At 33.8% G+C, this 15,865-nt stretch overlaps 1 protein-coding gene and 1 long non-coding RNA gene across 5 annotated transcripts; one reads left to right on the forward strand and one right to left on the reverse strand.

Moving 5' to 3' along the window:
* The first annotated feature begins 363 nt into the window (after positions 1-363).
* Positions 364-12,553, forward strand: LOC135778586 (uncharacterized). Of its 4 annotated transcripts, none has more exons than XM_065288971.1 (13): positions 364-642; positions 3,465-3,509; positions 4,838-4,879; positions 5,032-5,076; positions 6,328-6,366; positions 6,471-6,515; positions 8,774-8,812; positions 8,908-9,042; positions 9,222-9,269; positions 9,479-9,577; positions 9,664-9,688; positions 10,174-10,256; positions 11,794-12,553. In XM_065288971.1, exons 1-13 carry the CDS (start codon positions 591-593, stop codon positions 11,808-11,810), a joined length of 714 nt encoding a protein of 237 aa, XP_065145043.1. In that variant the 5' UTR covers positions 364-590; the 3' UTR covers positions 11,811-12,553. The 4 variants fall into 4 exon arrangements, with proteins under 4 accessions (XP_065145043.1, XP_065145046.1, XP_065145047.1 ...); XM_065288974.2 differs by having other exon boundaries at positions 6,477-6,515; XM_065288975.1 differs by having other exon boundaries at positions 365-642; positions 6,483-6,515.
* On the reverse strand, positions 12,065-13,811 carry LOC141281330 (uncharacterized). Its single transcript, XR_012335579.1, has 2 exons — positions 13,713-13,811; positions 12,065-13,168 (listed from the first exon to the last, which is right to left on the reverse strand). It is a non-coding gene; the product is annotated as an uncharacterized lncRNA (long non-coding RNA).
* Positions 13,812-15,865: the final 2,054 nt, after the last annotated feature.

Genomic DNA, 15,865 nt, shown 5'->3' on the forward strand with positions numbered 1-15,865 from the left:
ACAATTTATATACTTAAATATACACGTTTTGGGAGGTCTATTACTCAATTAAATTAGGGGAACGATTTTACGCAATCAAATGATTTCAGTCAACTTATTAGGGTTTTCGAGCTTAAAATAATTTCAGTGCCCCATCAGTTTTTATTCTTTGAAGCAAAAATAATCAGGTGCAAAGGCTTATGGGTATTCCTGGTAAGCCATTATTTGGGTTTCAGTGAGTTGTGATGGGTGGAGCTCCTACTGTACACTCACTTGTTTATTAACCAGAAGCTAAGAAAGACGTTAATGGCTACGAACGAGGGCGGTGATCACACATACAGAGTCAGTCAGAAGTTCAATGTTGCCCCTTATTAGGAAAGCGGTCCTCATACACTACCCCCTTTCACAGTTGTACCACCTCTCTCTGGTCCCTGGTCCTCCACCCTCAGTAGAAGCTGCTGTATTTCCTGTAGCTCTTTGTCTAAGGGAAATGCTAAAATAAGCACTGGAGTGCCTGGATACAAGCACATCTCTTTCCCACCACTTTGTTGCTCTACTCTGAAGCAACCAGCTTTCCTGGTTGTTTTTGGCTGTTAGAGAAGAACTGTGCCATGGATATAAAGATTTCATACTTCCTCTTTTCCTGTGTTCTGATATGGACAGGTAAAAAAAGGTTTTTCTTAATATTATACATAGGAGGTTTTGAGTTTGACCACTGATTCTTACTAGTAACGTTTATGATGTCCAGTGTGGGAGTTATAGGTAAGGATTTAAGATTAGGGTTTGAACAAGAGAATATACTGGTCAAACATTTATGGTCTGAAATAGTTTTATAGACAAAAATAGCATTTTTATTATGCTTTGTGTTAAATCCTTACTAGAATTTTTACATATATTCATTCACATATAAATAACATAACTAGTTTTAGTATGTTCTACACTAATTTGAATCTGAAGATTGTATTTTTTTTGTTAAGTACAGTTTATTTTGTTTTTGTTCCTATATTATTTAAGCTTAATTATAGAATATTTGCATAACTTATATAATATAATACAATATAAAATATGCATGAATCTATGACCTGTACCTTATTAGGCATTTTTTGAGAATCACATCCGTACTTCATGTTTTTAAGAATATAAAATGTTAAAATGATTCATGTTTGAGCTTCAGTATTGCACACAAACATGAAAGGCTAACTTTGTCAGCGTGAAATACACATAGGATATGTTTTTATTTTCCAGTATTTCAGCAGAGAGTATTGAATCAATAGTCAATGTTAAAGCAGTTATCTGTGTTCTCACAACAGGGCAACACCCATTGGTTCAGAATGGGGGGAACTAAAATAATCTGCGTCCCCTCTCAAATCAGTTTAGGCTTATTTAAAATTATTGTGCACAGTTTGTTTAACTCGTAAGTTATGTATATATAATATATGATATACTGTATGGTAGGGGTTGAACGACTTCAAATTATTTAAAGTCGACTGTTATGACATCAAAGTCGAGTCAACGTCGACTAGTCGTTGATGTCAATCATACAAAACACAAGAGATGGGACTGCTTTGCAACATGCCACAATTTATTAGCAGAACATTAATACAGATGCTGATTATACAGCTTATGTTGCAACTTAAATTAAAAAAATTATACAGCTCATATGTTGCAACTTAACGTAACAATGCAACACTTAGTCCAGTTTTAGAGCATTTTTTAATCGATGCATGTCTGTATAACAATGCTAAAATTATACAGCTCCTATGTTGCAACTTAATGTTAACTAGGGATGGCGAAAACTAAAAATTTTCTTGACCGGCCACCGAGCCTCATTAGCTGGTTTAAAATATGCTACGCTGTTTGAAATAACAGCCATTTCGAGCCGCGCCTGCAATTTCGCAACTCTGTCGCATCTCTCTGCGCTCTGCCTCCGGCTCACAAACAAACACACTTTTTAAAATCCCCTACAGCGCGGAACATGAGTCCCACAAACGCGGCGCTGAATCGGAGGACAAATGGCTGCTTAGTTTCGAAATAGTTTAGGTACAAGGTCGTTTGTGAAGCTCATTTGAAAATTGCCGCGGCTCATTTAAAAAAATGACAGCTCCGAAGAGACTGCGCTTTAGTTTAAGGTAGTGCTGCTAACAATAATAAAGACAGAGGATGATCATCATCACCTTATCTGTTACCACTGAAATGTAGATGTCATGTATTTCCAAATCTAAACCCATCTTATGCGAAAAGTTGCCTAATAGACTGCAACACGATAAAACGGGCACCTTCAGAATGCGTAAAAGACACACCGGCTAAGGCAGGTCTGAAAGCCCTTGTCTGCTCTAGAAATACAGCAAATATATTTAATGCAAATGTATGAGGCATATAGACCTACGTTTTATTCATTTATGATGAGGTGCGTTCTAGTTAACAATGCAATGCAAGTGAACGCGCCGTGCCGGCGCCTTCATGCACGGACCGGTTATTATATTCTCTGCTATATTTGCTTTTTATTTATTAAATACATGCAATTGGTTGATGAAACATTTATTAAAATTAAGATACAATTTATACAAAACGAAATTCATTTAAAAGAAATGCTTTCTACAAAGCAAAACTTAATTAAGTGGTAAAAATAATGTCTGAGGATTTACAGAAACAAATCTTACTCTGCACTTTACTGTTGGCCTAAAAGACATAATGTTAATAATTTGGAACACAACCAGGAGAGACTTTAATTTTAATTATTTTATTGCTGTATTTTATTTACTATTCGAATAAAGGAATTTATCTATTATTAATTTATTTTTAAAAATAGCCTCTAGCATTTACTTTTCGCAAACCTTGTGAGCGTGCGAAACCAAATACAGTGACCTTGCGCCAAATGTTTTTTATTGGTTTATTAAGTACAAACAGGCAAGTTATGAAAAACTGAGTGTGAGGGATTTTTTCACTTCACACAAAAAGATCTTGGAAAGAAATAGATGACTAGCTGTAGTAGCGTTTAGTCCACTGTCTGTGTGATCAACGCGACTAGTCGACCTCAGGCTTAAAGCGTCACGACATTGCATTAAGGTCGACTAGTCGACTAGTCGACTAGTTGGTTCAACCCCTACTGTATGGCAGACTGAACAGCGTCTCTGACTAAACAGCAGATGTCTGATTTAATCGATGTGTTAAGGGCCAGAAGTCGAGCAAAGGGTTACAAACACAGACAGACAGAGGGCAGAATCTGAATGGTCAGGAAATGTCAAATGTCAGGAAAAGTCCCACAGTCCCCAGAGGGGAGATGTCTATCTGTCACAGGATACAGATTTTCACAACTCTGTTCAGAGGAGAAATACATCAGAGTATACACGCAGGAAAACATAAAGATGCCATACTGAACAGACAAGTGAATTGTTTCTTAGAGAAAATAAATGATGTTTGTAGCAGACTTAGCTTGATCATGTTTAAACATCAGACTTGTTTGTATTTGTTTATCACATCTTTAGGTAGTGATGGGAATTCTAATGAAACTAGTCCTTCACCACCCAACAGTGAGTTACAATCTGTCACATATAAAAAAACATGTTTTCTTTCTTTGATTCATTATTTGTATCAAAATATTGGCAATTTTTTGGATCATTGATCATTTAATTTCTGTGATGCATGTAAAATACCGGCATCAAGCAAAGCATTCTGGGAAACAAAATCTGAAGCAAAAAACAGAAAAAGGTTGATGATGATGACTTCTGGTTCCCAGAATGCTTTGCATGATGCTGTTATTTAGTTTTACTCACTGATCTATATAAATAACTGGATTGCGCATAGAACGCTTCACGTAACTGCGTGAGGTGAAGCCAGCGCAGAGTTCGAGCCGCCATCTTGGTATACCCAACCGGCAGAGAGCGTCATTGACTTCCATTCAAAATCATGATCAAAATTTACCCCCTTTACAGCGTATCAGTTACACAAGGTTAATTTTTAGGATATGTGTACGTTAATTATTTGCTAATTCTGGTGTTATTTGCAATGTTTATGTTTTAAGGTGAGTGTGTCTGTTGCATTTGTTAATGACACGGGTATAAATAAAGTTTTTTTCAGCGTTATTTCTCTAAATAAGTTTAGGTAACTTGTAAGTTTACAACATAATTACAAAACTAGCAAATTATTGCATGCACATACGGTACAAAGCATGATTATTTATTTAGATTTCAGAATGAGCACGTTTATTATCATTAATACTAAATATGCTGCGGTCTGTCTGCTGATCTGATACTGTAATAAAGATGAATGTATAATAACTGATTAAAACGCAAAATGTATAACTATTTACATGCTTTGGACGTTTTTGTTGTAATAATGTACAGGGTAACTTCACATATAAAAACGAAGACGAGTAAAGTGATGTTTTATCATTAAAATCTGATAACGTCCATTGATTTAATAGAACGTTTGGGTATACCAACATGGCGGCGCGGTGGCTTCACAAGTGTGACGTCATGCGCAATCCAGTCATTTATATAGATCAGTGGTTTTACTCTGTAAAGACAAAGTCGTTTTTTTTTGTCGTTCTCTAATCATTTTATTTTCTGTAATATTCTCGTGCTGAAGTTGTTGTTTCTAACCAAGTAAACGGATAAAGTTTTCTAGACTATGAGTTGTACTGTGAATTATTGACTTAATTTTGTGGAAACCTACAGTCATATGAACACAATATCGATAACCAACATTTTTTATGTATAATTTTTATTGTCTCTTCCAGCATATTGTGCCACCCCTATTTATAAATAAACCGAGCAATGTTTTGATGTTTATACTTTTTTGTAAATCTACAAATGGCTTAGCTTGAGTTATGTTCTTTGTATCTGTTATACTTATTCAGGTGTCACTACAGCTGCGAATGATATTGATCCTTTACCAAATGGTGAGTTTCTCTTACAGTCTGTCACAAGTCAACAAAGCTGTTTCCATGAATTCTCTATATACTGCCATAGTCACAAAAAAATCTGTTTAAGTATGTTAATAATATGTTCAGTGTCATATTCACAATAACACTTTGTTTATGTGTTTTTGCAGCTTCGAGTACCAGTTCACCTACGACATTACATTCTATAAATACCGGTGAGATTATCAAAAACAGGTTTCCCTCCAAAATGTTGACTTGAAGCAGAGCATTTATTGACAATAATCACCATAACTAATTTAAAATGTATATGAGATATTTGATTATTCACTCTAAAAATGGCTGGGTTATTTTTGACCCATAATGGGTAAATATTGGACAGAACACACAGATGGGTTAAAATTGAGCCATTGCTGGGTTATTATACTCCATGGTTGCATAACATCAACCCAACATTGGGTCATTTTTAACCCAGCATGTGTTCTGTCCAATATTTACCCATTATAGGTCAAAAATAACCCAGCCATTTTTATAGTGTTGCTGCATGTACATACAGTAATCAGATCACAGCATGGTGAATCCTTAGATTTCTTTATCCAGCATTAAAAACAGTTCACCCAAATTGAATGCAGAGGTAAACACCCATTGATGTAGGAGGAGAGATCTAAAACGTCCTTGTCTAGACGGGTTATTTTTTCTTTAAGAATGATGTAATGTAAACTAGACTGGAAGACCAGCAAATGTTGACTGTGTTACGAGTCATAGGTCAAGTCACAGACAGAGAGAGTCTATGTTAGGAGTGGACAGGAAGTAGCAAAAATCTCTCTAGACCTTAAATGAGTGATACAAATTTGTTCACATGAAGAGAGAAATGTCACAAAGTGTGCTTGTGTTATGTCAGAGCGCCATTCATTCATTTACAAGGAACACATTTGTATTAAGACATTGCGTTAATTGAACTGATACTGTAGATATTGCAGTGGTTCCCAAACTTTTTCTTTGTGTACGATGCATCCCTTCGTGCCCCCCCCAAAGAAAATTTGTGACATAAAACATTAAAATTTGACTATTAAACAAAACACATTAAATTACAATGTAGTGCTGTTAGTTGGTAGCCTTATTTTTCTGAGGTTTAAATACACAGAATTTATTATAAATTAATGTATTTTATAAAATTTCCTTAAGCTGGGGCCCTCCAGTAAGTAAACAATGAAAGAATTTTCTTTTTTTTTGTGCACTTTAACATTTGAGTTTAGAAGAGATCTTGTTTAACTAGTTAGAAGTTCTTTTGCTAAATAGCAGCTGTAAGTGTCCCCATCCTTTTACTAGTTTAAGATCTTCTGATTAACTTCTGCTGTTGAAACACAAACAGACCAACAATGCACAACACTCTGCAGTCATGAATTGTTTGATCACATCTTTTGTGCTGCCATGCGACTTTTTAACTTCTTTGTTTTATCCTGCTTTAGTAACAGGTATTCTGGAAGGTGGGGCTATAACAGAAAAGCGTGAGTTTTCTTAACAATTGCTTTACAGTCAGCTTAAGACATTTCATAAATGGCCCTAGTAAATATTTAAATGTAATTTTGAATTATTGCAACTCTGTTTACAGCTACAGCTACAGCTACAGCTAAACCTACATCTACACCCTTTGTCAGTGAGTATCTAACAGCTGTTTTATCTTGCACCTCTCTTTGGACTCACTCACATAGACTTGACCCTGTGGTTATTTAACATTTTAATAGAAATGTCAATTCAAAATAACACTTATTAAGTCTTAAGTCGTTTAGTCTGTATCTGTATTATTTTTCATTCTACTCAGCACCAAGTGTCTATTTTCACAAAGGTACATGGTCATGAAAGACAGTAATGAAAGATGGATGAAAGGACTATACTTTATTCTGTTTGTATACTTTATTCTGTTTGTATAGGGTGCATGTGACTTTTTTGAGATACAGTGGTGGCCAAAAATATTGTCACCCTTGGTAAAGCATAGAAAGCTATGAAAATGAATCTACAATGTTTCTACTTTTAAGCTTTAATAAAAAAAAATTACAAAAACATGATGATTCATTGAAGTAAAACAATTGAAAGTGAGGGGGAAATTACATTATGAAATAAATGATTTTCACCACTTCATTTAATACTCTTTCTACCTCTATTTGCAAGGATTACCGCTCTGAGTCTTTTATTTAATGTCTGATTAGAGTTAAAGAATTCATGGCAAGTTACTATTATTATTATCCCTTTATTTAACCAGATCACATTGCTATCTCTTCTTTCAGTTAGACCTGGACAAGACAGCACCACAAAAAGTTTCATACCAAATTCATACAAACAAAAACAATAGTTACAATCATAAATGTTACATAACATCAACTCAAAAAAAAAAAAAAAACAATTACAAGCTTCCTTTAAAACATTAGATAGAAGACGTTTAATGTTGGTGTATCAAGTGCTGCCAAAAAAATCATATGGCCACAGAACCCATAAAGTTCCAGCATGGCAAATGAATATGCTGGAGTTTGTTTTTGCATAAGAGAAGAGGATTTGTTTTAAACTGTTTTTTATGGTTTAACTATTTTCTTAAAGCCACTTTCTATTTTGTGAAGTTATGCAATCTTTTGCCGCACATCAGAACTAGTCTTTGGCTTTATCCACTGTAATGACTGACTTGTGTTACTTAATATTTACAGGAAGTCATAACTGTCACCATAGAAAATTTCTAGGGGTGCCAGTAATTGTGTCCAGTGTGTATTAGGGAAAAAACATTTCATTATGTAATTTCCCCCCTCACTTTCAATTGTTTTACTTCAATGAAACATCATATTTTTGTGATTTTTTTATTAAAGCGTAAAAAAGAAACATTGTAGATTCATTTTCAAAGCTTTCTTTACTAGGGCATCGATTTTTCGATTAATCGTTTTTTTAAATGTGGTCGATTCAGAATCGATTCTCAAAGAGCAGAATCGAATTTTTTATTTCATATTTATTTCTGCAAACATTGAACGAAAGATTAACGTTAATCGAATTACTAGTCTTCTACACTAGATGTCACCCTATTTTTTGCTTTGCGCGAGGTTACCAAGGAGCGAGAGGCAAGCCTGTCATTCATTAATTCAGTGCTTAAAATGCCGGTTTCAGGTGCTTCATCGATTTTAATAATTAATCACCCACTTGAAACCTGCTGTTCACTGTTCTTTTTATTAGTATAGTATTTGTATTTAATCTATATTTATTGAGTTTAATTGAGAATCGAGTATAAAAACTGCCCCGAGAACCGGAATCGAAAATTGAATCGAGAATCGAAATCGAATCGATTTGACAGCTTGTGAATCGAAATTGAATCGATCTGGAAAATCTGAATCGATACCCAGCCCTATTCTTTACTCATATTTACCAATGGTGCCAATCATTTTGACCACCACTGTATATTGATAACACTTGTAACAATGTAACTTACAATGAACAATATAGTTTTTCAGCACTAAGATTTGTTAAGGCTAATACAGTTGTTAATGATAGTTGTGCAATAACTCATGTGAACAGTTACAACTTTTATTTTGAAAAATGTATTAATAAATTTTACTCTCCAAATGCAGTCCCATGCAAAGCATGCTCGGAAATACAAGTCCACTGCCCAGTTAGTTATATTTACTAAAGTCAACACAAAATTATTAAGTTAATTTCCTTCTTACAAATTTAAGTGGATTTTCATGATAAAATTAAGTTGAATTTACTCAATAATGTGTTAATTTAGAATTAATTAAATGACTCACATTTTTGTTTTATATTTACTCAAATTCCTTAATTAAAAAACAAGAATTGATTGTTTTAAATATAATTTACCCTTTTTTAGCGTTTTTTGGGTCCATATCTAAATGCTTTGTTGTTTTATCTACATTAAATCCACAGATGTCACATCAAGCCCAGAAGCAGGAAATCAGACTGGGAGTGAGTTCACTTTGTCCACACATATCATTATATACATAAACATTTGAATTCATGAAATACTTTGAAACTACATGATAATTCGCTCTCTATTGTAGATTCATCAACTGGAATGGAAAATAGTAATTCTACCACCACCAAACAGACAAGTCTGCCAAAAGATTCATCTACCAGGAGTCCTGTTTCAGTAACAACACAAAAACCCAAATCAACATCAACACCAAATCATCCTGGTGAGCTTTTCTTTACAATATGCAGTATTGTTCAGCATATTCAAATATAGATCTGATTTATAGATTTGACAGACAAAACATTTTGTAAAGTTAGCAGTATTCAAAACACTGGATCTGACCTGAGAAGTAACAAAGACTAGAGACCATTGGACACTAATGTGTCTATTTTTCTTATAAAGGTTCCAGTGGAAATCTCAATGATGATCAAAAACCTAAAGAAAATTCAGGTATATTTAGTTTTGTATTTTAACATTTGTTATAAGGTACTCCACAAGTCGTAAAAATAAAAGTGCATAAAAGGTTCCATTGAAGCCTTTACCTTTTAGGCACCTTTATTTTTAACTATTGCACAACTGGTGTAGTTGTGCTTGTATGTAAACTTGTAAGTTCTAAATTTTATTTTCAATATTAGTGATAATCAGTCATCTCCTTGCAGAAAAGAAATATCTTTGGATTTTGTTGCCTGTCCTATGTGTTCTGCTGGCAGCAGCGATATATTTGAAATCCAAGTGCAAAAAAGTCCAGCATCGACCTGGTGAGTACATTAAATCTAATAATGAATATGATGCATTTTTTCTGTCAGCAGCAAGGTGAATAATGATATATTTTTCCTCCTCCTAGAGATGACTGACAATGGAACAGAAAAGTGAGTGCTGCCTAATTTCTTGTTGCCTGATAAAATGTAAAACTAGATGTTACCTAAACCCTTAAACACTCTGTAATGAGAAGGAAGTCACTAAGTAAGTCACTTTGGATAAAATCCTCTGTCAGTGGATAAATTAAATAAAAATTAATAATTCTACCCAAAAACAAATATTCAGTTGTTATCTCTTTCCCTAATTAATACATTGAAATAATTTTATTAAAAGAAAAAAATTGTCAAAAATTGTCCCTAGCTGTCAATGGGGCAGGTTACCCTTTCGAAAAGTACATCTTTCGGAGTTCATATTAGTATCTCAGAGGGACATATTAGTACTAAATGTTACCTAAATGGTACATATTAGGATGTTTTAAATGGTAGGCTACTGCCCCAGTGACAGCTAGACATTTTTGAAGATTTTATTCTAGCATAAGAGTTTGGCACTGGTGGATTATGTTTTTCAATAATGTTTCTTTTTTTGTTGCTCTCAGTGCTTCTTTCCAGAGGACAGACAGTAACAAAGATGGTGTTATGCTGTTAGGAGTGAGTAAGACGTCAGGTGGCGAGGACAATGGTAGGTGAACGCCTTCATTTTTATCATTGTGTAAACCTGTGTGAATATATGAGGTTTAAAATGAGATAATGATATTAACCAAATGCTCTCGGCACGTATACGTTCATCAAATACTTTCGCTTAAACCCTGCCTCATGGTTACTGTTGTATTTTTATCACTAATGTCCGGAACAAACATTTTCAATGCCAGAGACAGATAAGATAGACTGACATTTCCCCGCTCCAAAGTTCTCAGGAATATCATGAAAACTCTTCGTCCAGGCAGCAAGACACAGATCTAATCCTATTTTCCAAACCCAAATTGTTGTTTTCCCTCTTCGTCTGTCCACACCCTTCCCTCCTCTGTGTTCCATCGCTCTCTCCATCTCCAAACACTCAGAGGAAGCCAATGGCTTTTAATATCTCATTGTTGGTGACTGGAGAATTGGGGCTGTAGTACTGCAGTACATTGGAAGGTGTTTCCTCCCATTTAATCAGGCCAGCATTCCTCTGCCTCCGCCCCCTTTCCCGAAATCTCACTCGTTTAAAGATCATTGGGACATCAAAGCAAAACACTATCAGTTATACACAGGATTTATCCTGTGACCCCAGAGAGATGTCATTGCATATAAACAACAACTTGTAGGGCTTGTATTATTCGCCAAGTTTTGTGCAGTAAAACACGTATTTTAATTTTACTCAGTCGAAGCCAAGCAGAGATAAAAGATTAAGGAAATAATGTCTATTGTTTTGAAAAAGAAAGTGCTTTAGACAACTATTGTGTTCAGAATGTCAATGTTACATTGTTGTTACATTTTTGTTTACTGCCTGTTAATGTCTGGTATAAACCAATATGTCATGTTTTTAAGTAAGCTATAAAAGTGATCAAAATGTAGAAATTTGATGTGCCGAGCTGTTCATAAATGTTTACCTATTAAAACTATTTAAATAGATTTTAATACAATATAATATGAAAAAGCAGGTAATTGAGTTGTGTTATTTATATCAAGTGAGTAGCCTGTATACCAAAACTCTGAAAGATATTTTTTTTATATTAAATAATAACTATTTTAGTAGAAAGTAAATACTTTATTATACTTTAAACTACCCAACGATGGTTTGAAAATTTATACTTTATATATATACTTTATAGTAATTTTGTACTTTATAGTATAAATATCATGAAGCCCCTACATGTTCACTTTTTTGGTTAATGTCTGTATTTTTTTGTAAATTTAAATTTAAAGCACAATTCTTCCCTCTAGTGGGCAGATTAAATATTACAACAATTCCAAGATGCATTGTTACTGCAAAAACAATGAATTTTCAATTGTTTTTTTCCATTGACGTTAACTTGACTTGTTTTGAATGTCTTGTAAGTTGCTTCGGATTTGTCCAATGCATAAATGCAATAAATGTATATCTATGTGCTTTAATATTATCACTTTCACAATTTGTTACAGCTTCAGCAATATGAATAGCAAAGAATACTGCAAAAAAAAAATCTGAAGCGGCATATTGTTAGCCATGGATTTACAAACACTGTTACTCCTCTTAGAAATCAACAACCAATGAGGACAGAGGAAGTGATGAAGACCTGGTGATACATTTATAGACGGAAGAAAGGAAACAGCGAGTATTTCTGTTTAAAGGAAACAAATGTTCAGATACACTAACAGACTTTTAAATTTTAATTCTTCACTATTGTTTATCCTAGCATAATTTTAAGCGACAGTAGTGTGGAATTTAAGTGGAAAGACTGAGTTCCCTTTGTAACAGCTTTTCAACTTGTGATATACTTGAGCATAATGTATTTTTTGGCTGTATTAACTAGTTTGTCATGATGACTGCCTTTATTTTATTCGTTCACATCAGCTATGTTATTTGGCGCGTTTTTAAATGGTTTTCTTTACAGCAAAAAGCGTTTTTTATTTTTATACTATTTTGTAGTAGATTTTTCTTCGTTTTCAAATGTTCAGCAAGTCAAATAAATTGATGGTGTAGCTACTATATAAGATGCTATTAAATATATGCTGTATTAACCATTACTGCACATGTTTTCATCTGTTTCATGAAATTGACAGGCTGAATTGTTAAGAGAATAAACTATTTGTCTTTTTTGTTTTTACTTGTTCGTATGCACTGTTATAGATATAGTTTTGATCTTTAAAGTCATTTATAGAGATTCATCTTTGTATTATCTGTCTATGTGTGTGTTTAAGTGACAGCTTGAAAATATTCCTTCTCTGTGTTTTTTAATCATGAGTCATTAAGAGGATAGTTCACCCAGAAATAAACATTTTGTTAATATTTACACACCCCAATGTCTTTTTTCTTCTTCAGAATCCAAATACTTCCATTACTTACATGTATATTAAACCCATGATTTACTCACCCTCAAGCAGTCCGAGATGCATATGTCCATCATTTTTTCAGACTAACACATTTTCAGTGCCGTTACCGGAAGCTAGTTATTTTCGTTTTTAAAGTTTTAAATATGGATATTTCTTTTGTGAAGGATGAATGTACATCACGTGAAGGAGTGGACCCTGTAACTTTACATATGATTAACTGAAAGATCCAAGACATTTTCTAAAATATCTGAAAATGTGTTTGTCTGAAAATGATGGACATATACACCTCAGATGGCTTGGGGGTGAGTAAATCATGGGTTTAATATAATTTTTGGCCAAACTATTCCTTTAATCATGCAACCTTCATACCACTTTTGAAAAGGACATACTCACAGCAAAATAAGCAGGGATTCTTAATAAAGAAATGCTTTGATATGCAGTTTTATTTGATAGTAAAAGACAAAGAAGTTTTCGTTACCTGTAAAGAACTTTGTAAAAGCTGGTATCAGAACCTCCAAGTTCCATTGTTTTATCTTCTCCAGGACAAAAGTATCTATCTTTTATCCGTCTCTACAGGTTCTGTGGAAAAAGAGCCAAAACTGTGACTTAAGTGGGCACCATTTCTCAGAAATAAAAACATTTTAAAAACACAAAAATGTCTGTAACTAAGACCAAATGAGAGTTCACAATATGTGACCCTGTCTGTGTACTCAAGGCTAAATCTCATAATCTAAACATGAGATTAAAAACATCAGTTTGATTTCACTTTTACAACAAACGATTATTTATTTAAAACGTACACGTTTCTTCCTTATATTAACTTTATCTGTTTTAAACTGGATTTCTAAACCATTAGAAAACGTCTTTACCTACGTTAAATAACGTTTCTAAAATGATTAAACCAAGCCATGTTTTAAACATATTTCATAAAACGTCTGATTAAACAAAATATTTAAATAATTTAAAAGCAAGCATAAACATAGTTCAGATTTAAGTTACAGACTAGCCAACGGAAGCTAATAAAACTAGTTTAGCCTAATTACAATTATGTCATGTGAACCATCATTTTGCATACTTTTTCATTCAGAAATAGTTTAATATATTAAAAACAATGATACAAAACCTTGTTCCTTCAAATAAATCAAAGATAAGTCGATGGAAAACAGTTTATGAATCCTTCCTGAGGTGATAATAAATTCCGCGTCAGGTAGCAGGAGTTCAGCTGACGCATCTGTGTGGGGGAGGGGAGGAGTTCTCTGTGGGGAAGAAGAACACCGACACCCGGTGGTTGCGCCTGGAACTTTTGCGACTTAATTAAATTTAAAAACAGGTACTATCTTTACAAATTGACGGCAAATTTGAACATTATACATATATATTCTCGCCTGAACTTATCTTAAAAATATATTTTGTAAACCAGAGAAAGTAATATTGAGAAACGGCTATATGTATCTAAGTTGGCTCTTCTTCAAAATTACCCAACAGTACACAAAAACTACCCAACACTGATAAAACAACCCAACAAAATAACCCAACTGGCTTAACCCAGCAGTTGGGTTAATTTATTTACCCTGTAATAACCACCCTTCAAGATCCAAAATGATCCAAAAGTGTCAAAACTCCTTAGTGCACATTCTGTTATTAAGGCAGTTTTAAATTAGCCTGGTTAGCCAGACCTACCTATATCAGCAAATATATTTTGCGGCCGCTAGGGTGCGTCTAGATTTCTAGGCTAGTTTTAAATAATGTGTAACAACTGAACTAAACAGCGATATCCACAACATGAAAGTAAAGGTGTAAATGTCTTTTGGAGATTTAAAATAAATGACACAAGTCAAGTGGAATGATTTATTTAACACTTTTGGGTCACTTTGAAGCTTGAAGGTTATTCTGACTGAGGTGTTCACTATCCACTAAACAACCATTGTATCAAAACTGCCCATAACAGCCTCTATTACATTTTGCAGACCTGCATTATCAAGCTTTTACATTCACTCCCTTCTGCTTTATAATAAAGCTATTGAGGCAGCAAGATAAAAAGTTTTCAAGGACTCATGTTCTTTAAACCTTTTTAGGTTTTACCATCTGAGACACACAAGGCTTAAAGAAAAATAAATAATTTAGACACCACACATACGGAATCACTTGAACTGGTTGGAAAAACAACTTAAGTGGTTATGTGTGGGAGTCCTGCCTGTTCAGCACATCAAAAATGAATAAAAGACTCCCTCTTCTAGGCAGGCATAGGTGGTAATGAGCGTGGACACTTAAACCACGGCATTGTATTGATCACGCCACTGCTTGCTGAATTCATCATTCACTTCCACTGAAGTTTTGAGTGGACACACTTCAATCTGAGAATCTTAAAAAAGCTATAACATATATATAAAAGCTAGAACAAAAATAGTGGCTTATGTCTTTGCAAAACAAACTCATGTGAACACACGGTTTCACTGGAAAACCTAATATCACATATTTAGAAAAATAATAAATTGTAACTTCCATTTCAACACATTAAATATGGCAACAAAAATTTTAGTTTGTTATTGGTGTTAACCTCAGTATTTACTCTTTCTTCATTGCATGTACACTATAACATCAGAGGTAAGATTTGCAGTGGTGCATGTTAACTCAAAAGAATTACATTTCTTACAAAACTTGTGAAATTTTTGAATTCATGTACTCATCGGCTCAAGTAAAACATACTTTTTACTTTAGGTAAACTGTAAACAATTAGCTGTAATTATGCAGCTGGTTGCCAGTAACTTACTGTTGAAGATAAAGACTGAAAATGTTTCATGTTCTTTTAACTTTGAACAAACTGTTGCCAGTAAATAACATAAAAGTAAAATCTTCAGTAAGTTACTGGCAGCTAGTCGCCATACCCAGTAATACTTTAATTTCTACAGAATTACAGTGTATGAAAATGACTAAAAATGTGTAACAAAAGTTGTTAAAGCTGCAATATTGGACTTTCTGATAAGCTTTGTTATTAAAAATCATAAATTAAAGGAATGTTTTTGTTTTGATAAATACATGAATTTCTTTTCATTTTCAATCATTTGTTATTTGAAACATTTGCTATTTTAAACAATAAAACCTTCAAATTGTCCTAAAATGTACTGTAAATTTCCCAACCTGCCCTGCTTACTAACTCTCTCTCTCTCTCTCTCTCTCTCTCTCTCTCTCTCTCTCTCTCTCTCTCTCTCTCTCTCTCTCTCTCTCTCTCTCTCTCTCTCTCTCTCTCTCTCTCTCTCTCTCTCTCTCTCTCTCTCT

The sequence above is a fragment of the Paramisgurnus dabryanus genome, chromosome 2 (genome assembly GCF_030506205.2).
Source record: "Paramisgurnus dabryanus chromosome 2, PD_genome_1.1, whole genome shotgun sequence".
NCBI lineage: Eukaryota > Metazoa > Chordata > Actinopteri > Cypriniformes > Cobitidae > Paramisgurnus > Paramisgurnus dabryanus.